The following is a 24,527-nucleotide window of genomic DNA, read 5'->3' as shown; positions in this document are numbered from 1 at the left end:
CTCGATTTTCTTTGACGCGCCTCGCAACTTAGACTTTCTTCCTTTCCTTCCCCTTCCCCACAACCAACCCAGGCACCGAAAGCAATCATGAAATACGTGCTCGTGTCTGGCGGCGTCATCAGCGGCGTGGGGAAGGTAAGCTGCAGGGAGCAAGTGGCTCGTTGATCCCAAGACTAATATGTAAATCTAGGGCATCATTGGTAAGTTGCAAGCGAAAAACAGTGGGCAATCGAGTGCGAGGTGAAGAGGACGAGGTGGCCTGGCGATTTTCTACAGGAGACAGACGAGACCTTCTTTTTTCTTTTTTTCTTTCTTTTTTTCTTTCTTTCTTTTTTCTTTTGATTTGGTTTTGGTAATGTTGGGGAGAAGAAGCATGTCCAGAGTCTCCAGGTCTCCCTACCCACCATCCTTCGTCTCGTAGCGAGAGCCCCTCCAACGCAACGACACCCCGCTGATCTCACGCCTCCTAGCCTCCTCGACAGGTCTCCTGCTCAAGACGATTGGCCTCAAGATAAGTGCAGAGACTTGACGCGCAACGCAGTGCATACTGACTTCTTAGCACGTCTCGTCCATCAAGGTCGACCCGTACCTCAATGTCGATGCGGGGACCATGAACCCCAAGGAGTGCGTCACCCTTGTTTATTGTACAATCTGCTATGGCATACACTAAACGATGCCTCAGACATGGCGAAGTCTTCGTCCTCTCCGATGGCGGCGAGGTCGACCTCGATCTCGGCAATTACGAGCGCTACCTCAACATCACCCTTACCCGTGACAACAACATTACCACGGGCAAGATCTACCAGCATGTCATTGAGCGCGAGCGCAAGGGCGACTATCTGGGCAAGACTGTACAAGTCGTCCCTCACATCACCGATGCGATCCAAGACTGGATCGAGAAGGTTGCCCGGATACCCGTCGACGACTCGGGTGAGGAGCCCGACGTCTGCATCATTGAGTTGGGAGGCACAGTGGGTGATATCGAGAGCATGCCCTTCATCGAGGCTATGAGTCAATTGAGGAGACGCGCGGGCAAGAACAACTTTATGCAGATTCACGTGTCGTACGTGCCCGTCATTCATGGAGAGCAGAAGACGAAACCCACACAGCAAGCTATCAAGGCGGTTCGGAGTAACGGTCTCATTCCTGACCTGGTACGTTTTCCCGCATTGTAGATGTTCAGCCACCCGGACCAGCAAGCATGTGAGCCTCGATATCATCAGGTGCTAATTTTGCTCAGATTGCCTGCCGCTGCGAGTGCGAACTGGAGGCCTCGGCTGTCGAAAAAATTGCCCACTTCTGCCAGGTAGAGACCGAGCAGGTCTTGGTCGTCAAGGATATGCCTTCCATCTACCAAGTTCCCATGTTGCTCGAGCAGCAACGGTTGATTCCTATGGTCCGTCAGTTCCTTGACCTGGAGAAGACGGCCATATCCCACGCCATGGTACAAAAAGGCCACCACACCTGGGCTCAGTGGCAATCACTCACAGGCCATGACACCCGCTATCACGACTCAGTCACAATCGCTTTGGTCGGCAAGTACGTCGAGCTTCAAGACTCTTATCTCTCGGTCATCAAGTCCTTGGAGCACGCGACCATGCGGTGCCGAAGGAAACTCGACATCCGCTGGGTGGATTCCGATCACCTCGAGCCAAAATGCCAACACTCTGATCCGGCCAAGTTCCACAACGCGTGGCATGAGGTTGTCAAGGCCTCTGGAATCCTGGTGCCCGGTGGGTTTGGTCAGCGTGCCACTGAAGGCATGATTTCCGCGGCGAAATGGGCACGGGAAAACAAGAAGCCCTATCTGGGTATCTGCCTTGGTATGCAGATCGCTGTGATCGAGTATGCGCGCAACGTCTGCGGCATCAAGGATGCAACATCCGAGGAGTTTCATGGCGACGCCGCGAACAAGCTTATCATGTTCATGCCAGAAGTCGACAAAACGACCATGGGCGCCTCGATGCGTCTTGGTCTGCGTCCGACGCTGTTCCAACCCGGCAGTGACTGGTCACGTCTTCGTGCGCTTTACGCCGGCAAAAATGAAATTCTCGAGCGTCACCGTCACCGATATGAGGTCAACCCAGACTACATTGAGACGCTGGAAAAGGGCGGGCTCAGCTTCGTGGGCAAAGATGAAGCAGGCGTGCGAATGGAGGTGATTGAGATCAAAGATCACCCATGGTTTGTCGGTGTGCAGTTCCACCCAGAGTACCTGTCTCGAGTCTTGGATCCCAGCCGTCCTTATCTTGGCTTCATTGCTGCCAGCGCTGGCATTCTGGAGAAAATCACAAAGGACTACCAGCATGGCGCCGTCAATGGCGTTCCGGCCGAGGGTATTGCAAACGGCGTGGGTGGGCTCGGGAGGAACGGTGATGCAAGCTTCTAGAAAGGGGGGGGGACATGTCTCCTCATGATGACGAAAAGGAGGAGGATATAGTTATGATACCTGAATTTTGGAAAAACAAGACATGGGAATGGGCGTAGGTACATTGTTTCTGTTTGATCATGTAGATGGGGAAAAGGGTTGATTGGGTCTCGCGCTGGTCATTTTTCCTCGTCATCATTGGTTGTGGGTGCATGGCATGAGGTACGTCAAAAGTGGAATGGATCCAAGAAGAAGTCAATTATGATCCGTCATGTAAGGTTTTGGAGTTTCACTCAGGTCTGTGCGAGTGAGAATCGAGCTACCGTCATTCATGTACAATGGGTATATCTCAGGTCGTGTGACAGTCATTTATGTACATTGGGTATATCCGGTCGTGTCCTATATGCATGCCATGCCTTGCTGAAATGAATAATATATCAACGCCCTAAAATGCTCCTCGTCGTGATCACTTTTCCATCTAGTATCAAAAGGCCTTGGCATGCATCCCCGGTTCCAACTATCGGGCCCGTTGACCTGCCTTCCTAGACCTATTTGACAAAAGCTACCATGGTATTAATACATCTCCATTCACTTCAGATTGGAATACCGGAAAGGGATAGAAGAATGCGATGATTTTCTTTCTCGAGAAAACAGGAAAGGTGCGACTTACTAGCGTCAATCTGCACGACTCTGGGTAATGCCAGTCTAATCTTATTCCTGTACAAGGCTGGTTGCTGTCTCTGCAATGGATTCCCCTCAAAGTACACAGTCTCGAGCTCTTCTTTGTCTCGCAGCTCTCTCTCAATCTCTCTGAAATCGCCTAGCTTGCAATTGCTCGCCCAGAACTCTTGGAGATGGTTGAGACCGTCCAGACCGGCAAGGTGCTCAATCGGGTTCGCGCTGATGTCGATGACGCGGAGATTGGCGTTGGAAGAGAGGCCAGAGAGGGAGGTTAGGAGGTTGTGGGAAACGTGTAGTTCTTCAAGAGAAGTGAGATGGGAAAGGCCGGATAGGGAGCGCAGGCGGTTGGATTGGATGGATAGGATCTTCAGATTGCTAAGGGTGTCCAGACCCTTGATTTCAGTGATTTTATTCTTGCCCAGCCACAATTCTTCTAGTCCTGTCAATGTCTCCAAGCCCTCTATCTCTCTAACGCGATTCGCCCCGAGTTCGATTTGCCGCAGGTTGGTCAGACCTTCTAGATTCTCGATTTTACCAATCTTGTTTTGCACAAAGTATAGGTCTCTGAGTTTGGTGAGGTGGTTGATGCGCTTGATATGCTTGATCTTGTTGAAGGAAAGGTCGAGCGAGGTGAGATTGGTGAAAGGTTCGAGGTTCTTGATGTGGGAGATGAGATTGTCATAGAGATCGATTTCGGTCAGCGTGTCGGCAGCGTCTGCAGGAATAGAAATGCTTTCTATGCGATTTTGACGAAGGCAGAGGCGCTGCGGGGGTTCCCATCGTATTAGCCTGGCCTAGATTGTGGCCGGATGCGGGAGGGAGAGGAAGTCAATACCTTCATCTGCTTGAATCGCTCCAGGCGCAGGGAGTCCATGTCTGAGATTTTGCAGTGTACCAACTCGATTTCGTCTTCGTCTTCTGGTGTGTCGTCTAGCAGATCCTCGTCTGCAGCCAGCTGCTCCGGCGGAGGCCCTTCGTCTTCGGATTCTGGGTCGCTGACGACCTGGGCGTGCGGATCGCGCGGCTCATCAACCAACGTCATCTTGTCAAGACGCAGCTTCCCATCCCAGCCCTTGCTATCTCGTGGCTTGTGGTCGTCTTGGTCTTGCTCCTTCGAGCCGTTTACGTCTGCAGTGGTGGGGTCGTGCTCGTGGTGCGGGGCAGGGTTTGCGTCGCTCATGGTGAGCGCCCGAGACGGATGAGGGGAATGGTTTGGTGTGGATACGCTGAGGAGGTCGCGTTTATCCCAAGGACAAAGGAAGGGCCAGGGAGAGTAGGCCAGCTAGGCAACCATGGGACTTGTGAATGGCGTCACAGAGAGAGAGAGCGTGCGTGTGTGTTAGGCCAGGGAGGTGGCGGGGGGAGCTGAGCTCTGGCCAAGGCTGCAAGGGTCCAGCAAAAGGAGTGGATGATGCACGACAAACCAAGGTCCAAGGGGTCTACTACTCTACTGCAACTGGCGATGGGCATCCACTACTTGTACTTGGTCTACTCTAGAGTACTTGTACTTTCTTTGACATACTTGTACATGGCTTGATAGAAGGCTTGCATCGATCGAGGGGGACTTTGGACAGGACAGCAACGGTACTTGGTATTGCTTCCTCACACACGGCTCAATTGGTTTTGCCGTGAATGTGTCGTACTCCATGCATCTATATATATATATATATATATATATATGTATAAACAGTAAGTTAACTTCATCGTAAAAGAGGGCTCTTTGATGACTGGCAAGGTTGTGAGCAGGAATGTGCTAGCGGGATGCTGCACCTGGGCTCACATGTGATGGCCGGTACGCTAGCCAGAAAGTGGACTAGTGCAAAGTGTGCGGGCACCTCCAGTCGGTCAAGGGTGTTTGCTCACGGCTGGTGGTTGGAGAGGTCTGATAGGCTGGCGGAGGATTCGCTTATTTCGCTTATTTCGCTTATTCCGCTTTCCCCCGGTACTCTACGACGGGCGGCTACACGGTTGCAGTCACTGCAGCTGTCCCCCTGTGCCTTTCTTCTCTTCTCTTCTCTTCTCTCTTCTGCCCTCTCCTCTTCTCTTCCTGCAAAAAGGCCATGGGCTGCACAAATGGCCGCCGCATGGCCAGGATGGAGGGCTGCGACTAGGTACACAGTGCGGTAGGTGGGTAGGTGGGAAGTGAATGGGCAGGTACAGTAAAGTAACTAGGTCAAGACTATTGAATGGCCAAAAAGGTTGGTCAATGGATGGGTAATTGCCAGTTGCCTCCCCCCAGCCCAAGTACCTACAGCTGGACTACTTACACAGTAGGGTACCCAGGCACTGACAGGTCCTCCAAGGAGTACGTAGGTACATAGTTACTACACATCCAAGTACAGTACATGGACTGGACTGGACTGGACTGGACTGGTACAGGCTCGCTGCTGTGCGGACGGCCCGCTAGCACGCTTTCGTGCTAGACAAGTCGATAGTACAATTCACAGTACACAAGACAATGGGTCTGGACATGGGAGAGAGGGAACCATGAGGGATGGATCCATTCGTCCATTTCTCCATTCTCCATTCTCCATCATCCCTCATCAGGACAGTCGACCGTCTGTCGGGCTAGGTATACCAGTAGTGACGACTCCCTTAGCCCCAAGAGGGGGGTTTGCAAAGAAAGCCCACTATAGTAGTCTTACTGTCCCTACCAACGCTCTCGAGCCATAGCCGTGTAGCCCCCATGCCATGTCCAGCCTCCCTTTGTTGTCCATGTCCCATCTACAACCTTCAAGTGACAAGTCATGGCAGACGTAGACTGGGCCTGCCTGGCCCATGTGTGTTCTGATGCCCACGCCCTCAGTGAGCACTCCACGCCCGTGTGCTGTCGTCGGAATAGGCGGTTGTTTGCTGCCTCTTTGGCGCTGATGACGGTCAAAGACGGCGTCTCATTTCCGCCCGCCTTAGCGAACCAGCCTCATCCCAAGCCCATGATCCAAGCTCTCCCTAACACACACCCACGCCCACACACCCACACCCACACATCTCCTCGTCCTCCTCTCTCCAGTGCCCTCGCCCGTAGTGCTTTCTTGCCTCTGCGGTGTCTGCGCGACAACTCTCGCGACAAACTTGCGACCGCCCCTTTCCCCCTTCCCGCGCGCCCTCCCCCCTCTTATCGCGCTTGCCCTGTGCCTGTGCCATCGTCGACGAGGAAGCCGCGACCTGCACATACACACACACGGACACACGGACACACACCCGCCTACACATAGACAGAACACATACACCGTACATACCCACACGACGACGGGCTCTCCTCAGCCGCTGCACTCGCTCCACGCGGAGCCTCTCTCTCTCTCTCTCTCTCTCTCTCTCTCTCTCTCTCTCCACCCGGCCACCCTCCTCTCCCCAGCCCTCCCCAGTAGGGCCTCCTCAGGGCTCCGACCTCGCATCGCATCGCATCGCCCCCGTTCATCACTCGCGTCCCCTTGCGCAGTCATGAGTACCGCACCCTCCCAGACGCTGGCCGACGCAACCGCTCGCGCTTCGACGGATCAGCCCACGATGGGCTCCAAGAAGGCCGACCAGTCCAACGGCAACAGTAGGTCACACGTGCAGCTTGGTTCCACTCGTCTCCTGTCCTCTAACCAACCTCAACCAGCTACCGGAACCACCTTCCTCAACAACGAGACCGTCATTCCCAGCCAGTCCTCTACGCAAGGCCTGTCCACCCATCCGCCAGCGGAAGGGGGAATGCCTGGCCAAGCCGAGCCCATGCAGCAACGCTCGCTCCTTGACGTGCCCTCCGCCGGCGTACCGTCCACCGATGCGCAGAGCCCCAACACGGGTCTCAGTGGGGCCACCGCCGCCGACGCGGAAAGCATTGGCCGAGCGTCGAAGCACTCGAAACGCAGCTTTGGCATGGGCAAGCGACGAGCAGGCAGCCTGGCGAGCAGTAAACGCTCCCATCAACGTGTGGCGGAGAAGGGCGAGGTGCCCCCCGTGCCTGCCTCGACACACCGCGCTGGCTCGACAAGAAGCAAGACAAAGAAGACTGGGGGTCTGCTCTCTTGCCTGCCCTGCTTTGCCCCAAAAGAGTCTCGGGAGCCGAGTGACACAACGCCGCCAGAGAATGTCAAGCAAGCGCAGAGCATACCGACGGGTCGAACGTCGCAATCGACCCCGGTCAAGAAGCAGACACACAACGCCGTCGAGTCCGGCAACATCGACTCCAAGGACATGTTGGAGGAAAAGGCGGGGGCTGCCAACTTTACTTCGGGTGACGCTGAGAAGCCCAGCGGCGGTGATGGTACGCCCGAGCACCAAGTAGTGGAAACCGGGCCCCCGATGGTGACCAGAAGCTCCTCCAAGAGACAACAGGCCCAGGCCGATGCCGCTGCGCAAAATCAGCCGGATACCCTTCAGACCGGACATCCCCAGATCAGCATCACGAACCCCACACCCACCGCCACACCCGTTCTTCCTCGCCCGTCGGTCGAGCAGCAGCGCATAATAGAAGACCAGACCGAGGAGCAGAAGCAAATCGACGACGACATTGAGATGAAGGATGTACCGCTCTCTACCCATGACGTCCACCAAGAAGGCGAGGACCAAAGCACCGACGCTCAGCCTGATCATCCCAAGGTGGACCTTCCACCGCCGCCACCACTTGTGGAGAGACAGCATGCAGTCCAAAGCCAGGTTACGGACGCGTCGGAGGCTTCTGAACCGCAAAAATATCTCCTTGGCCCAATAGCACCGAGATTCAAGGGCAAGAAATGCCTCGTGCTCGACCTTGACGAGACATTGGTTCACAGTAGCTTCAAGGTGTGTACCCTTGTCCCTATCATCGGGTGAAGGTGCGAACACGCCCGCTAATCAGATGCAGATTCTCCATCAAGCCGATTTTACGATCCCCGTTGAGATTGAGGGACAGTACCACAATGTATACGTGATCAAGCGACCCGGTGTCGACCAGTTCATGAAGAGAGTGGGTGAATTGTACGAGGTTGTTGTATTCACCGCATCCGTTTCGAAGGTAAGTTTCGAGTGATGGGCATGGATTGTCACCAGCCATGGAACATGCTGACCATGGCAGTACGGCGACCCGCTTCTGGATCAACTTGATATACACGGTGTCGTACATCACAGGCTTTTCAGAGAAAGTTGCTACAACCACCAAGGAAACTATGTAAAGGTATGCGATCGCCTACAATCATCTCCTGACGCACAGCTGACAGCACATCAGGATCTGTCTCAGATTGGTCGCGACCTAAAGGACACCATCATCATCGACAACTCGCCCACATCCTACATTTTTCACCCTCAGCACGCCGTTCCCATCAGCAGCTGGTTCTCCGACGCACACGATAATGAACTTCTAGACCTCATACCGGTCTTAGAAGACCTCGCTGGCAGCCAGGTCAGCGATGTCAGCTTGGTTCTAGATGTTGCGTTGTAAGCGTCGTTTGAGATGAGGACAGAAGATTTTCTTGCGCATACCCTAGTAGCCTGTGCGCCGCACCGCTACCTCGCCTCCATCGCTCTTCACGACGAGGCGGATGGTAGAAATGTCGGCAAGAACTCCTGAGCTTCTAGATTGTACTTTTGTAATCACTTTGTAATCTGCATAAGAGACGGGACTGATGTGAGAGCGCTACTTGGGGCGAAGTCGGAAGATGCTTTCTCCTTGTTTCGCATTCAACCCCCCTCCCGGTCTCGTTCGTCATGATATGCCGCCACGTCACTGGTGGCTCTGATACCCCCCCCCCCCCCTTTTCCGAAGATTTGGCGAGTCACCTCTACAAAACAAAACCTAGTTTCGACTCCTGGCGCAGGAAAGGCGTAAAAATGGCACGAGTGCCCACACCAAAAGAAGCAGTAATATTGGCACACACGCACACACACACAAGTTCCCATACCCCATCTTTCTCGTGTTGAGCAACACTATCCATTCTATTCCTTTTGTGGTTTATCTCCTTGGCTTCGCATTGCTGGTGGTTCCATGCATCTTCTATTCTACTCATGCGCCTGAAGCGTGCATCATTGCTACTCAGCTTTACTTGACTTGATTTTCTCCTTGAATGTATTGGCCGAAAGGGGGAGCGCAGGGGTGGAGGAAGCATGGCCGTGTTGATAGCAGGTGAAGCAGTATAGGTACATAGCGAATCCACACCCGGGTAATCTATCCACGCTGTTTATGCTCTACCAAGTGGAAGGGAGAAAGGAGCGACGTCGGGAGGTGCTGTAGAGGATTGCATCATTACCCCCAAACTCTTGGCATTCACATGCTGGCTCCTTGACTCGCAAGACCACAAAGTAAACCGTGCATCATTCCGCAACACAGGCACACTCGCTCTAGAGAGTACCCACGTCGTAGATATCCCGTCACGAGACCTGCAGCTCGTGAATATTGCACGTCGGCCACCACTCCACCACTCTTGCTTACTCTGCTTGGTCCCCCCGTGTGTGTGTGTGTGTGTGTGTGTGTGTGTGGCAGGATTGTGCTGGCAGAGGATTGCGTCGACGGGCTGACCTATGGCACCCTGACAAGACCGCCCCTCACGACTGCACACTAAACCATGGAGAAGTACAGCCAGTTCCGCGACAAAGGTATTCCGTCATATCTGGCCTTGCCACAGATGTACAGTGAGAGCTGACAGACAGAATACAGGCACCGCAATCGCGCCCTTCCTCCCCGTTCCTCCACCGCCCGTCGGCCTCGTGTGGGCACCACTACACGTTCTCCTCTTCTGCGTGCGCACCCCCTTTGTCATCTTCGTCTCCATTCTCTACTTCATCTTCTTGGAGTATATATCCTTTGGCTCCACAGTCAAATATTGCGTCCTCTGGCTTATGCTGAGCTTCCCTGGGGTGTGGTGGGTGGATCTGCAAGTTGATGGTGTAAAGCGAGGGTGCGTTGCGCTGTCTCCCGCCCCTGTCTCTCTCACAGTTCCCATGTAAATTGGCGTCCCGGAAAGGCCGCCGGAAAGCTAGGAAATGCTGACTCCAAGTCCTCACAGACAACTCCACTCCGCCAAAGAAAACCTGCCCTCTGCCGGCACAATCATCGCCTCGTCCTTCACCTCGCCCCTCGACCCCCTCTACCTCGCTGGCATCTTTCAGCCCATCTTCACCCGCTCCTACCCCCACACCCGCCTTGTTGAACGCATAACCCTCCTTCGCGCCATTCTACTCGCCTTCTCCCCGCCCGCCCTCCTCCCGCACCCTTCGGCCAAACTAGTAACCCTCGCCCAACTGAAGGTCACCAATCCTACCAAAATCATTGCCGTTTTCCCCGAAACAACGACCACAAACGGCCGAGGCATTCTACCCCTTTCGCCGAGTCTTTTAAGCGCAGATGGCAGGACGAGGATCTACCCAGTGAATCTGCGATACACGCCACAGGATGTTACGACGCCTGTTCCTGGGGGCATGCTAATTTGGTTCTGGCGACTGTTGAGCAAGCCGACGCATCAGATGAGGGTAAGGATTGCGAGTCATGTATACAACAACGAGAGCCTGGATTCTCCCTCGGAGCTGCCATCACCGTCAAGTGCAAGTATGGCCAAGGGAACAGGGTATGATGCTAACGTATTTGATAATCTGGCGTTCAGGAACGGGTTGCGGGGTGCGTCTGGGGAGGCGGGAGGTGCTATGTGTGTCGATGTTGGTAGTGATGTTGCTCGGGTCGAACAGAATAAAGCAGTGACTGAAGAAGAACAACAGGTCCTGGATCGTGTTGGGGAGAATTTGGCTCGGCTGGGGAGGGTGAAGAGGGTAGGGTTAGGGGTGGAGGAGAAGATTGAATTTTGCAAAGTTTGGGGCAGTCGGAGACGGTGAATAGTATGAACAAAGCGTTAACGCTTGAAGAACAAGAACCTCTAAAAGTAGCATACATCTCTATTATATAGATATCCTAACTACTTTAATACTATATATAATAAACTATACTAAGTGTTTATAAAATATTTTCTATTTTAATATCTAACTAATCTAACTAACGTGCCCTACTAGTAAACAGATTACATAGGTAAGCGAAAGAAGGTGCTAATATAAGCTTTATAGTAAGGAGATAGAGGTTTTAAACGTAGATTATAATACTAGGTGTTAAATAGTTATTAAACAAATTAAAACTATGTATATTAATTCTTATAGGTATTTATACTACCTATAAGGATATAATCTATCTAACCTACGCTATTCTAGTATATACTTAGACCCCTTAGGCTAGTAGAGGCCTACGTCCTAATATTATCCCCCCTCTTTAGGGAGGTTATCCTAACTAACTTAGCTAGATATATTATAGGTAGTCTAGAGACTAGGTGTAATAATATAGGTAGGTAGAGCATCTAAAAGGTATCCTATATAACTTGTGTAATAACTTAGGTAGGTAGGGCATCTAAAAGGTATCCTATATAACTTAAGGGCATATAGAAGTGCGCGTCTATATAGAAAAGGATAAGATTCCTACACCTATAGGTCTTGTATAAAAGGATAAGAAGAACATACCTATCCTAATATAGGTAAGCTGCTCTCTATATATATTAGTAAGTTAAGCTTTTATTAGGCCTAACTTAGTATAGAATAATAGGTAAGTAATTCTACCTTATTATAATACTACCCCCTCCTATATAGAAAGGATAGTCCCTATCCTTATAATTAGGTTTAGATCCCTTATTAAAGAAACGCTTCTATAAAATAATTCTACCTTTACCTCTACCTTTACTTTTACTTCTTATTCCTAGGGTAGAGACCCTTATCTATAACCTACCTATATCTAGCCCTCTACCTACTAACTTTCTTATTCCTGTATCTCTAAATTTTTAAACTTTTAACCTATATTATCTAAAATCTAGTAAGTATTTAAGCTATATAATTAAGTAGTTACTAATCTAAATTAGAAATATTTACTATACTAGTACTAGTACTACTAGAAGTTCTACTAGTTACTTATCGCGCTCTCTATATAAGAGCTATTAGGGCTATAGCTTAGGGCAAGTTTAATAATTTTAACTTTAAGTCTAGGAATTCTAAGAAATAGTAGTACTATATTTCTTAGAACAAGTACTATGATCTAGTTAGTATCTAAGTCTAGTATAGTTTCTTTTCTAATTATAATAGAATACTTTCTATATTAGCTATAAGTACTTAGGTCTCTAAGGTACTCTTAATAAGTACTATAGTCTAGTTATAAACCCTCTTAAAGGGTATAAGGAAGAGGAAACTCTAAGGGCCTTTTAGTTAGATATTAAGTAATTTAAGGGTACTATTTAAGAAACTACCTAAAACCTACCTAAATATATTATAGTTACTAACTCCTAGACTAAGGGTATAGAGGCTATAGAGATCCTAATAGCTACCTACTATACTACCTTATCTAAATTATATAGGCTTTATAATAGTATCTTTAAGATAGTAGTAGTAGTTAAGGGTATAACGCAAGCTATTAATAAACTTAAGGAGGAAATAGTAGTACGTTAGGAAGTAACCTAGATAGCTATAGCTTTGCTAACTAAGACTATTAAGAAGGTATCTAAATCTACTCTAGCTCCTACCCCTACTCTAAAACTAGCTGCGCTAGTTACTGAAAAGGTAGCTAAAGAAGGTAGTCTAGGCAGGTGTTATAGACTAGCCTTAAGGGAGAATGCAATAAGCGTTGATAATAGTATTTAGTATCTTAAAGGAGAGGTAAGCCCTCTACGCCTTTTTATAGGTGTGTAGTGTGTTTGCTTAGTAGTAGTAGTGTTAGACTTAGTCTATCTTATATTAGGCCTAGGCTTAGGCATAAGCCTAAGCCCTTTACATACCCCTAACCTTCCCTATAAACTATTGTAAAATTATCTTTCTAGGGGTCCTAGGTTATATCTTTCTTCTTTATAATCTATATTAGGCTTTCTTACTATATATTTAGGTTTTATTATTATATCTTTATATTCCTTCCTAATTTATAATAGGCCTATATATTAAGTAGTACGCGCGCGTAGCATCTATACGCTTATTTTAGCACCCTACTATAAAAGTTCTAATATAGCTGTCCTACCCTACTATAAACTTCCTAAACTTACTTTGTTACACCACAGATTTTCCCTACTAATTAGTCTTTTCTCTACTCTTTCTCTATCTATCCTGCCTATACTACCCTTACTATGTTCTTATCTACTACTACTAGTGCTAGTAGTGGTAAACCACTAAGAGTGTAACAATAAGGCAGGATTGCTCGCCTATTATTCTATGCCAAGTTAGGCCTAATAAAGGCCCGACTTACTGATGTATATAGAGAATAGCTCGCCTATAGTTAGGATAGGCATGTTCTTCTTATCCTTTTATACAAGACCTATAGGTGTAGGAATCTTATCCTTTTCTATATAGACGCGCACTCCTATATACCTTTAAGTTATATAGGATACCTTTTAGATACCCTACCTACCTAAGTTGTTATATTATAAGAAGAATATTATCCTAGCTAGTAATAGTATTTAAGAATATCGCACTTATTATTATTTTAAGCTACTAATTTAGTTCTAGTAACTATCTAACCCTGCAACTCTATAGTTAGAATAGCTATTAGAACTTCTAATAACTAAAGCCTATAGGCTTAGACTTCTAGACCTATAAGTAGTGCTAGATTACCTTTAGAAAAATCGCGTTAGATTGCGTTAAGGTAGAGACCTAGAGACTACTAAAAGCCTAGAGGAATTAGAGGTAAAGCTAATATCCTCTTATAACTAAACCCCCCTAAAAAGAAAAGATTTATTATTCTTATTAACTATAAAATATTAAACAAAGGTAAAGGAAGGGTATCTAGTTTAGCTACTTTTAAAAGCCTATTTACTAATAGAAAGAAATTAGATAAGGAAGACTTAATTAATAACGCCCTCCTAGAAGGACCTACTTCCTATCTATCTCTTAAGGTTCCTTATACTCCTAGGAAATTTTAAAGTAACACCCCCCTTAAAGATAAATATATATTTACCCTATCTAAAAAGGAGAGGTTAGAGAAATAAGTTAAGTAACTTACTAATTAGTTATATAACACCTCCCTCTATAAGGAGATATAGGGTACTACCTAACTAGACTAGTCTTTAGCTTCTATATTAAACCCTATAGTATATGCTATAAAAGCTAAGAGATAATCTAAAAAGATACTAAATATCTCTACACTTAGTAATAGTGCTAATCCTACTTTTAGATAATAGCAAGCATCTATTTAGGATAGGCTAGAGATTAATACTAATTACTACTACTCTTCTAGAGCTTAGATAGCGTTAGTCTAGGGACACTGCTTAGTCTAGGGACACTGCTTAGGACTAGCAAGAGAATACTTAGAGCCACGTTACCTATCTAATTCCCTAAGTCTTTAGTTCTAAAAAGCTAAGGAAATAATTACCCTCCTTTAAACTTACTTTATTACTAGAAATAAGATAGCTAAGAGTTATACTATATTTAACTGCCTATATATAACTAATATAAAGACGTTCCCTACTTTTAAGTTATAGTTCTAGAGTCTTGCTATTAGAGGAGAAGTACCCTAATTAGAGTAGTATTACTACCTCTAGATAAAGATTACACCTTCCCTAAGGATACTAAACCTTGCTTTCTAACAAAATTAGTATAATAATCTTAAGACTATAGTAGATTATCTTACTACTTTTAATATAGAACACTACCTATACCCTACCTTGTCTACTCCTACCTAGACTACTCTATTATCTAGAAAAGGACTAACCCCCTTCTAACACTCTAGAAACTAGTCCTATTTAGACGCTAATTAGAAACCCTATAATAGACCTTTAATAGCTAAACCTTATATACCCTACTTATAATAATAATACACTACCCCTTAAAATAATTAACCCCTATCTACTACGCTAGCTACTCCTAGCGCTACTATAATAGGAACCCTAGGAACTTGCTATAATTATAGAAAGCCTAGGCACTTCTCTAGTAACTACCCTAAACCCCCTAGGATTTAGGCTATAGATATAGAATAGGTTATTAAGAATTCTAAGGATAAAGAAACTACTAAATTAACTAATTTAGATTGCTATTAGACAGGAAATAATAATACCTATAAGGATCCTCCTTCCTAGGCCTAACTTAATATAACCTGTTAAACCTTTCCTTAACTAAATTATTTATTAGTTCCTATTTACTTGTATATATAACCCTATGCCTTAATAGATCTAGTATTTGCCTAAACACTTTAGTAGATACTAGGGCCTAAGGTTACTTATTCCTTAATTTAAAAATTACTTATAATATCTCTTCTACACTTAGGGTACCTGTCTAAAAGCTACTATATAAGCTTACTATTAAAGGGTTCTAGGATTAGATTTCCTCCCTAGTTACCTACTATATTTAGCTTTATATAATAGTTAGGGGCTAAAAGGTTTATAACTGCCCCTTTATAATAGTAGACTTAGGTTCTTAGGATTATATTATTAGATAACACTAGCTAAAACAGTTCTAAATCCTAATTAATACAGATAAATCTTAACTAATCTAGCTAGAGAAATATCCTCTAACCTATAACCCTGCACCTCCTATTCTAGTACAACTCTACTAGCAAGTGCTATCTACTCTAGTTACCTATAATATCTTGCAAAGAGACGCCCTTTAGGATTAAGAGGAGAACTAGAACTAAAATAGTCCTAGTTTAATTAATAGGATACGTGGTATACTTAAAATTCTAGCTACTTATAGGGCTGCTACTAAACCTATTATACTACCTACCCTAGTCTAATTACTAACTATTACCCTACCTGCAAAATTTTAAATTACTACTATTTCTACTAATACTTTCTATTTTAATATAAAAAAATCTTCTAATAAATTCTTTACTACTAGCCTATATAAGATTAAGCGTAAGATCTAAACCCTATCTAAATAGGATACTCTTAACCACACCTTATTAGATTAGAAGCTCCTATTTAACTATAACTCCTATTAGGACGTCTTTAATAAGGCTAAGGCTAATAAGCTTCTAATCTACTAGCCTTATAACTATAAGATAGTCCTAGAGGAACCCCTTCTAAACTACTAGAGTCCCCTCTATTATTAAAATACTAAGGAACTCTAGGCTACTAAGGAATATATACAAGAGCACCTATAGAAAGGTTTTATTAAGACTAGTTAGAGCCTATTTACCTCTCCTATCCTGTGTGTTAAGAAGCTAAATAGAGGCCTTAGGATCTGTGTAGATTACTATAAGCTTAATAGCTTAACGCAAAAGGACGCGTATCTAATACCCTGCATAGATAATCTTTTATCCTAGCTAGCTAAAGTAAAAATCTTTATAAAATTAGATATTTATACTACCTTTAATAAGATCTAAATAGACCCTAACTTAGAGGAGTACACTACTTTCCACACTAGGTATAGTACCTATAAATGCAAAGTCCTACTATTTAGGCTATATAATAGACCTGTAACCTATTAGCGCTATATAAATAATATACTAATAGATTATTTAGACAACTTCTATATTACCTATCTAGATAATATCCTTATCTACTCTAAAGACCTTGTGTCACAATATAATATCTCATTAATATCCCACCATATATATTAACTTATTGGGGTGGGGTAACAGTGTTTACTTTTGCCCCATTCTTGGTTTGCGACAGTTATAAGCCTGGTTTGCGCTTTACCTTATTAAAAGATCGTCCTATCTATTTAAGCGTATTGTTTAACTTGGACACTAAGCTAGTAAGCTTTATTTTTTCTTTTATACTATTTCTTAAGCAGAAGCTTACTTATTACTCTTCTACTATAAGCGACCAAATCCTAAAGGGGGATATCCTACTTACTAGATTAACTAACTAGCCCACCTAGTACATTTAATTCAGATACTATGCCCTAACTAAAGGGATCTAGGTAGAGGTAGACCCTAAGGCTTAGGATGCTAAAAACTACTTTAAGAATAAACCTATTAAGCCTAACATACTAATAGGTATCGCGCTATCTAATATAACAAGCAAGCAGTACAAACTCTAAATAGCTTAGTACTAAGCCTGCTTATTAGATTAGGCATTAAAGTTATTAGCAATCTAGAACCTTTTTATATAAGTTAATAATATAGTAGATTAAGGGATCCTTACCCTAGCCTATATAGAGCTTATTAATTAAGTAAGAGTAACCCTTTAAGCACTTATCTAAGTGCTCTGCAATAACCTAGCGCTAACTAATTTAAGCGCTGCAACACTAGCAAGATTATAGTATAAAGCTTATCTTGCTAAGGTAAAAATAAGTAGCTAAGACACTAATTACTAGTAGAAGGAGTAGACAATCCTATATACGCAAGCTAAGGTATACAACGTTCCTAATATTAAAGGACAGCTTATAGTATAGGATTATCTTAAAGCTCTATCTACTAGGATCTTACTAGATTAGGGTTAAACTATATTTTAAAGGATTATTAAAAAGTTAGTAATAGGAGAGCTAACTTATAACCTCCTACAGGTTACTAAGATCTATTTATTACTTCTCTAAGAGAACAACATAAAATTAAGCTCTAAGGGTCCTGGAGTGTTTGTAATAATAGGAGCTCTACCTTCTAATTAACCTAAGAAGGAGTCTTTATACCTATACAGTAGATCCTACCTATAGAAACCTCCTAAATACAAAAAAGTTATTAAAGCTTAGACTAATATAGGTAACAAGCTTACTACTACTTAATAATTAGAGATTAAGAAAAAGATTAATAGGAATTAAAAATTCAAAGAGTTAAGAAAAGCTCTAATTAAGTCCTATCCTATTAATTAAGATTATAGTAGTAAGGCAAGCGCGATCACCTATCTAGGTAGTATCTAGGCGGCACTAATTAACCCTATGTTAATAGCGGAGAAAACGAACAGGATCTATTTAACTATAGACTTTAAAGCTTACGCTCTATTAAAGAGCACTATCTTTAATAATAGGGGTGCAGTACACCTAGTTAATAATATAAGCTACCTAGAAGAAAGCTTGTTTAGGTTAGTTAGATATAAGACAGTTAAAGCAGGAACTTAAGCTTTTCTAATCTTAGGCAGAGGGACTAGAGTAATCCCTAATGCTCTTAATAGACTAAGAGGTCTAAAAATAGAAGATTTAGTGCTTACTAATATAGTGTTAGTAGAAGGTTTTTATATAAATATTATATTAGAAGCTTAATTGCTTAAAGTAGGAGTTTAGTTCCTTAGGCTAGATGCCACCTTATAGTTTAGATTATTAGAAAAGAGTGTTGTATTAGCCAAGTTACTACGCAAGTTTAACTTAACTTTCCTAGAATATAAGCCCTCTACCCCTTATTAAATAATCTAAAGCATAGTGCCTAAATAACCCTAACAATCCTAGATAACTTACCTAAGATATAATAGTAAGGAGCTTTAGCACTAATAATTAGGCTATTTAGGACCTAAGGCGCTTAAAGCTCTAGTTAAGTTAGTAATAAACGTTAGGATTAAAGGAACTCCTAGGAGCAAATACAAGTACTACGCAATTACACATACCTAATAGGTTATATTAAGATAACTAAGGGAAAGATTACTACGTCTATACTACTAGGTATTATAGGATCTATTTAATATACTAACAGGTATAGCTTATAAGTAATAGATCTTAGTATTAAAGTGCAACTACTTAGGAAAGCTTTATACCTATCTACTATAAGCTAAAAACCTTAATAAAATTATATAGGTGTTTAAAAATTTTAAGAGCTTAATACTTAACTAATATAAGCTTAGCATAGTTAAGATTATACAAGACAACAACGTTGCAACGCTCCCTTAGCGTAGTAAATCTTGCTTTTAGATCTAGGCAGCTAATAATAGTATTAAGATTAAGAGCTTACCTGTATATACCTATAAACCTAATAGAGGAGCAGAAAGAGTAGGGCAGGAGATTATAACAAAATTAATTAAAATAAGGATTAGTGCTAACCTACTAACAAAGCTCTAGCCTAAAATTGTTAAAGCAGCAACTTAGCTCTATAATATAAGCCTATCCTATACTTATAATATAATATTACCTAATAAAGTGCTAGATTATTAGTTTACTAGATACTTTAGGTAGTAGTAAACTAATAGGGAGAGTAACCCATTTAAACGAGGAGAAGTGGGAGGGGCAAGGTTTAATAGTAGTGATCCTATAGCAGAGGATATAGGTTTAATACAGAAACATAAGTAAAAAGATAAAATTATAGAGTTAAAGTAAAGTCTGCAGGAGTTATCCTTTTTCTATCCTCTAATCCTTTATACCTTTATACTATTTAATCTACCTAACTTTTTAGGCTAAGCCTTGTTTTTCTCCTACACATCCTATACTATAGCACAAACCTCCCCCTCCTTTAAGCTTAGCCCTATTAAGCTTAGCCCTTACTCTCCTCCTCTAGGTTAGCGACCCTAGTTCCTAGCTCGTTAAGCTTTAGGTAAGGGAGTAGGGGTATCTAGGGTCTCTAATCTTGAACCTAAACTTAACAAGATAGTTCTCCTCTACGCCCTTACTAGGCTTCCTGCATAGCCTAGCCCTAGGCGCCTAGATCCCTCTGCCTTTTGTTCCTCTTTAATAGCTCCTAGATACTTTTTAACTATATCTAGAGTCTCTAATTGCTTAATCTATCTATTATACCTCTACTACTCTCCTGCCTTAGTAGGCTGTACCCCCTTTATACTAAAATAGGATTAGTCTAGTACCCTAGCTTCCTTATCCTTGCTAAATACAAGCTTCTTATTCTTAACGCAGATAGCCTAATTCTTCTTTAACTCTTTTACTATCTTAACCTAACTCTTCCTAATCTATACTCCTATCCTTTCTCTATTTAAATCTCCTATTAGGTACTTCTAGATCTCTGCCTTTACTAAAGGGTTATCCTATTAAACTTAACATATAATTGCCTTTAAGACCTAGGTTAGATAGGTAGCCTAGATATCTCTAGGAAATTGCTATTAGACTCTACTATATTTAACCAGGTGCCCTAATAGAGTCTTTAGGGCTATACTTATCTATAGGTAGGCTAGTGCGATCTTTATATATATCCTTATCTCTAGCACCTCTATTATTATTATATTATCCTACACTTTTATATACTATAGCAGAACTATATACTATATTTAAGTAGTAGGTCTAGTAGATCTATATAGTATTACTAGGCTTATAATCCTTGCCTATCCTTTTTAATAGATTTCCTTCTCCTATCTTACTATAGGGCACTTCTCCCTTAGCTCTTTAGGCTAGTGCACCCTATCTTCCTATACCTAGATATAGGCCCTCTTATTCCTCCTTAACCCCCTATCTATCTAATTTACCTAATTCTTCTATACTTCTTTAAATCTAATTAGGAGCTTAGTATAGTTATCTTAGTCCTTATTATTAAAAGAAACTAAGCCTTAGATTATCTTAAGCCCTTATCCTAACTACGCTGCCTTAGAAAGGTTTACGTCCACGTGACAAAAGAATATCTAGTCCCCTACCTAGGCGTACTTAGTGTAGTATAGGTATAAGATTAGGTTTATAGTTTCCTAGATTATAGTATATTAGAGCTAGTATCCTATATCCCCTTATACTAGCTATTAAATAATAGAGTAGTATATAGTCCTGCACTACCCTAAATTAGCTACCTACTTTATCTCCCTTAAGTGCTATTTATATATCTTAAAGCACTTATCTACTATCCTTACTAGTTCTAGGTCTTTATAGATCTAGGTAAAGGTATCTAGGGTTATACTTCCTTTCTATAAGAAGCCTTAGTAACTCTACTTAAATTTTATTACCTGTTATAGTTAGGCCTAGTTAATTATTAGTACTATCTTCTTTAGCTAGTAGTAATAAGCTTATAAATCCTTAGAGGTATGATCTTAGTTAAATAGCTTAGTAAAAGCTACTACAGTAACTAGGTTAGCTTACAAATTTCCCTATTCTCTAGGCTTATAGTATAGTATATTTAGCTATCTATTACTTACCTCTATATTTAGAGTCTAAGTATAGAGCCCTATCTTGCTAGTAATAAACTTTAAGTAGCTAAAGTATACCTAATTTAAATCCTGCACTATCCTCCCCTTAGCGTCCTAGATAGTGCTATAATTAGTAACTTTGTAGTACTATACTTTAACTAGCTTCCTTTGCTTAGTATTATTAAGTGCGCTACTCCTAATCCTAGTAGTAATTAATTGTAGTGCAGAGCGTTAGTTTTTGCACTAATAGGGCGCTTTATTCTTAACTATAGCATGCTTATCTTTAGTAATACCCTCTTCTTCTAGTATTATTATCTTAGTGTCTAGAGTCTTATTAAGTTCCTTAAGTAGTCTAGGTAAAGAGTTACGCAATTTATTTATTACCTCTATATTAGTATCCTATAGTTATAGGCCTGCTACTATATATTAGCTAATAATTCTAAACTCCTAGTAAATATTCTCTCCTATCCTTTTTAAAAGCTAGGCAGCGTATCTTCCTTAAGCTCTTATTATCCTTTGTATAGGTAATTCTACTAGAGATTCTTCCTCTAAGATATAGGCGGCTAATTTAATTACTCCTAGGGCGGTATCTAGCATATCCTCTATCCTCTTCTTATAACTCTATAACTCCCTTACTATACTTCCTAACCTTAATAGTCCTCTATTCTAGACTACACTCCTATCTAGTAGTATAGTCTAGGCGCGTCTAGCGTAGGATATAGTCCTAGGTAGCTAGTTATAACCTAGATTCTTAATCTCTTATATTACTCTCTCCTCCTCTACTTTCTTTTTAGCTACTTCTCTGCTTTCTTGCAGAGAGCTAGCTAGAATATCTTTAATTTCTTTTAGCACTAGTATCCTATAGTTTATTAATAACCTTATACCCTCTTTCTATATCTATTTACTTAGGGGGATTATACTAAGTAGCACCCCTACCTAGTTCTCTAACTTCCTATACTATTATAGCACTAGGTACTAAATCTTAGCGTAAGCACTATCCTCTTCCCTATAGCGTATATTAAAGTTGCAAGGGTTACTTATACCTTTAAGTGTTAGTCTAGGTAGGGTATACAGGCCTATTATATAGTAATAAACAATTACCCTAATATATTATAAGAAATAGTCCTCTAGTTCCTCCTTAGCCTTTAAGATAGTATCTACCTTTCCTATTAGCTTAGTAATTATAACCTAGACCTTATACTAGTTAGTAATATTAACAAAATTGTCTTTTAACTAGTTTTACCCCTATATTCTATAGTATACCTCTAAGTTTAGGAAGCTAGCAAGCTAGTCTAGACCTACGTAATATAGGAGGTACCTTACATCTATATATCCTTAGTGTGTCTAACTAACTTGTAGGGTAAATTAGCTTAGGTATTTCTAATAGAATTTAACGTAATTAGCGTGGATATACTATATTACTAAGCGTATTTTATTAAGTCACTTCTTATATATATTGCACGCTTCCTTTATAAATAGGTACTATAACCTAAAATTAGCTACACTACTATATAACTATATAAGTGCTAGGCTAGACTCTATAAAGCTCCTTACTACTAGTATTAATCCTAAAGTTTTATTAAAGTGCTCCCCTAGTGCTCCTATAAAGTTATCTGTAATATTCCTCTATTATATAATAGTGCTTACACGCATCTTATTAATCTAGCTACCTATAGTTGTACCTCCTTTCTATTAAAGAGGGATACCTTTATAAAGTACCTAGGTCTACGTGTTAAACTCTTTAGGCTAAACTAAGTCTAACTTTTTAATAGCTAAAAGACTCCTCTATTATAATGTATACTAATAGTCTAGTGTGAAACTTCTAGGTGTTATAGGTAGTAGCTGCAACCCTCTAGGTTGTGGGCTTAACCTTAGGGACTGCGAGGAACCTGTTAACATTAGGGATCCTAGTAAGCCTAGCTTAACTACTAGCTATTTTCCTTTCTAGACTTCTAACAACTATTTAGGGCTTGTTATTAGGCTTATTATTTTATTTAGGATCTTCTAGTAGTAGCTTTATTAGATACTTATAGTTTTGTTAGATATCTAAAGTTTTTTAGTGTAGTTTATTATAGTAGTAGTAGCGTAGGTAGAATATATATAGGAACACGCGTGCCTTCCTATTATACTTACGCCTTCCTATTATTCTCCTACCTTTACTTTGTTCTACCTTTACTTGTTTATTATCCTTCTACCTTTACTTATTTATTACCCTTCTAGCTTTACTTTCTTATTATCCTTATTATAATTGCTTATCCACGCGTAGGTAGGTAGTTAGTGTAGCTAATTAGAGCGTTGTATATCTAAAGGGTTAAATTAGCGCACAGTTTAGATACCTATTTAGGACTAGCGCGCTTCCTACCTTCCCCCTACTAATCTTGCGCCTATCCTATAGCGCATCTTTTCCTAAGTTTTAACACTAAAATATTAATACTATTAACTCTTAATTATTAATTATCCTCCTCTTAATTACTTTTGCTAGAATCTAAGATATTAAAATATTAGTATTCTACTTATTCTTTATCTAAGAGCGCCCTAGGCCTAATCTTAAGAGTAGGACTACCTATATCTAGTTGCAGGATTTCCTAGTCCTAATTCTCTAATTTAACTTCCTTATTTTCTTCTCTTCCCTCTATACCTAACTTATTAAACTATATAGGCGGCGCTTAGAAGATATACCTATTTTCTTATAGTGCCCTATCCTATAACTTTATAAGTCCTTAGTCTTCCTAGTTTACCTTATCCTAGCTTCTCTAGTAAAAGATCTTTATCCTCTAGCCTAGCGTTATATATATAAACTTAGTTCTATCTAAATCTTTTAGCTAATATATCCCTAACTCTAGAAAGCTCTGCGCTACTAGGTATAGACCTAGCTATTTATTACTAAGTTTCCTATCTCTAGATATATCTGTCTAGCAGACTAAATCCTATAGCAGTACTAATAAGCTAGGGCTAATTTCCTCTCTTTAAATTTCCTTATAGTTATCCTAATATTCTTTCTTCTATAAGCGTAGCCTCTTAATTCTTAACACTACATCTTTAAGAAACTAATCTCTTAGGTTAACCTAGGTAGCCCTTACTACTAGTAGCTAAGCCCTATCTATTATCTACCTAAAGGGAAGCGTCTGCTATATTAGAAGAGCTAGTTTAATTAGGAGCACTAGGTTCTAACTAGTAACTAGCTAGTATGCGGAGTATCTAGTATTTTCTTAAATAGATATTTAGTTAGCTAGGAGTACTATTAGTAGATTAGAGACCTAGCTCCCCTAGAGCTTCGCAAGTGCGTTAATAATTAGTTTATACCCTCCTTTAATTTTTCTATTAGCCTAAGGGTTATAGGCAGAGATCTAAACCCTATATATACTATAGATAGTAGCTAAATCACAAATAACTTTTTAAAAGTTAGGCCCCCTATTAACTACAATCCTTTACGCTATACTCTATCTGCATAGGATATCTTTATATATAAATTTAGTAATAGTTTTTAATCTATAATTTAGTAATACTTGTACTTTAGGCTACCTGCTTAAATAGTCCTAGGCTATTACTAGGAATTATTTCCTAGAATTATAAGGCATGTAGACTACGTTAATAGCTACCATCTC

At 41.9% G+C, this 24,527-nt stretch overlaps 5 protein-coding genes across 5 annotated transcripts; 3 read left to right on the top strand and 2 right to left on the bottom strand.

The window, feature by feature from the left end:
• Positions 1 to 87: 87 nt before the first annotated feature.
• PYR7 (CTP synthase) lies at positions 88 to 2,389 on the top strand (the record flags this gene model as incomplete). The annotated part of the gene is made up of 6 exons (XM_066097549.1): positions 88 to 135; positions 191 to 200; positions 471 to 517; positions 560 to 624; positions 683 to 1,154; positions 1,241 to 2,389. 6 exons carry the CDS (start codon positions 88 to 90, stop codon positions 2,387 to 2,389), a joined length of 1,791 nt encoding a protein of 596 aa, XP_065952591.1.
• Positions 2,390 to 2,961: 572 nt separating this feature from the next.
• On the bottom strand, positions 2,962 to 4,697 carry SDS22 (Protein phosphatase 1 regulatory subunit sds22; the record flags this gene model as incomplete). The annotated part of the gene is made up of 3 exons (XM_066097548.1): positions 2,962 to 3,813; positions 3,885 to 4,331; positions 4,527 to 4,697. The coding sequence occupies 3 exons, from the start codon at positions 4,695 to 4,697 to the stop codon at positions 2,962 to 2,964; spliced, it is 1,470 nt and encodes a 489-aa protein (XP_065952590.1).
• Positions 4,698 to 5,452: 755 nt separating this feature from the next.
• IAQ61_007370 (uncharacterized protein) lies at positions 5,453 to 5,829 on the bottom strand (the record flags this gene model as incomplete). Its single annotated transcript, XM_066097547.1, has 2 exons — positions 5,453 to 5,617; positions 5,704 to 5,829. 2 exons carry the CDS (start codon positions 5,827 to 5,829, stop codon positions 5,453 to 5,455), a joined length of 291 nt encoding a protein of 96 aa, XP_065952589.1.
• Positions 5,830 to 5,966: 137 nt separating this feature from the next.
• On the top strand, positions 5,967 to 9,180 carry IAQ61_007369 (uncharacterized protein). Its single transcript, XM_066097546.1, has 5 exons — positions 5,967 to 6,593; positions 6,654 to 7,819; positions 7,881 to 8,030; positions 8,091 to 8,189; positions 8,241 to 9,180. The coding sequence occupies exons 1-5, from the start codon at positions 6,491 to 6,493 to the stop codon at positions 8,451 to 8,453; spliced, it is 1,731 nt and encodes a 576-aa protein (XP_065952588.1). The 5' UTR covers positions 5,967 to 6,490; the 3' UTR covers positions 8,454 to 9,180.
• A 393-nt stretch (positions 9,181 to 9,573) lies between these two features.
• On the top strand, positions 9,574 to 10,834 carry IAQ61_007368 (uncharacterized protein; the record flags this gene model as incomplete). The annotated part of the gene is made up of 3 exons (XM_003840648.1): positions 9,574 to 9,604; positions 9,666 to 9,906; positions 10,015 to 10,834. The coding sequence occupies 3 exons, from the start codon at positions 9,574 to 9,576 to the stop codon at positions 10,832 to 10,834; spliced, it is 1,092 nt and encodes a 363-aa protein (XP_003840696.1).
• Positions 10,835 to 24,527: the final 13,693 nt, after the last annotated feature.

The sequence above is a fragment of the Plenodomus lingam genome (genome assembly GCF_022343315.1).
Source record: "Plenodomus lingam strain CAN1 chromosome Unknown contig_27, whole genome shotgun sequence".
NCBI lineage: Eukaryota > Fungi > Ascomycota > Dothideomycetes > Pleosporales > Leptosphaeriaceae > Plenodomus > Plenodomus lingam.
Note: the sequence above shows the minus strand (reverse complement) of the source record. Positions and strands in the feature narration are given on the sequence as shown.

Coding starts and splice junctions, on each gene's coding strand:
- IAQ61_007369 (XM_066097546.1), top strand. CDS start 6,491: ATGAGTACCGCACCCTCCCAGACGCTGGCCGACGCAACCGCTCGCGCT. Junction 6,594..6,653: donor CGACCAGTCCAACGGCAACA/GTAGGTCACACG, acceptor AACCTCAACCAG/CTACCGGAACCACCTTCCTC. Junction 8,190..8,240: donor ACCAAGGAAACTATGTAAAG/GTATGCGATCGC, acceptor ACAGCACATCAG/GATCTGTCTCAGATTGGTCG.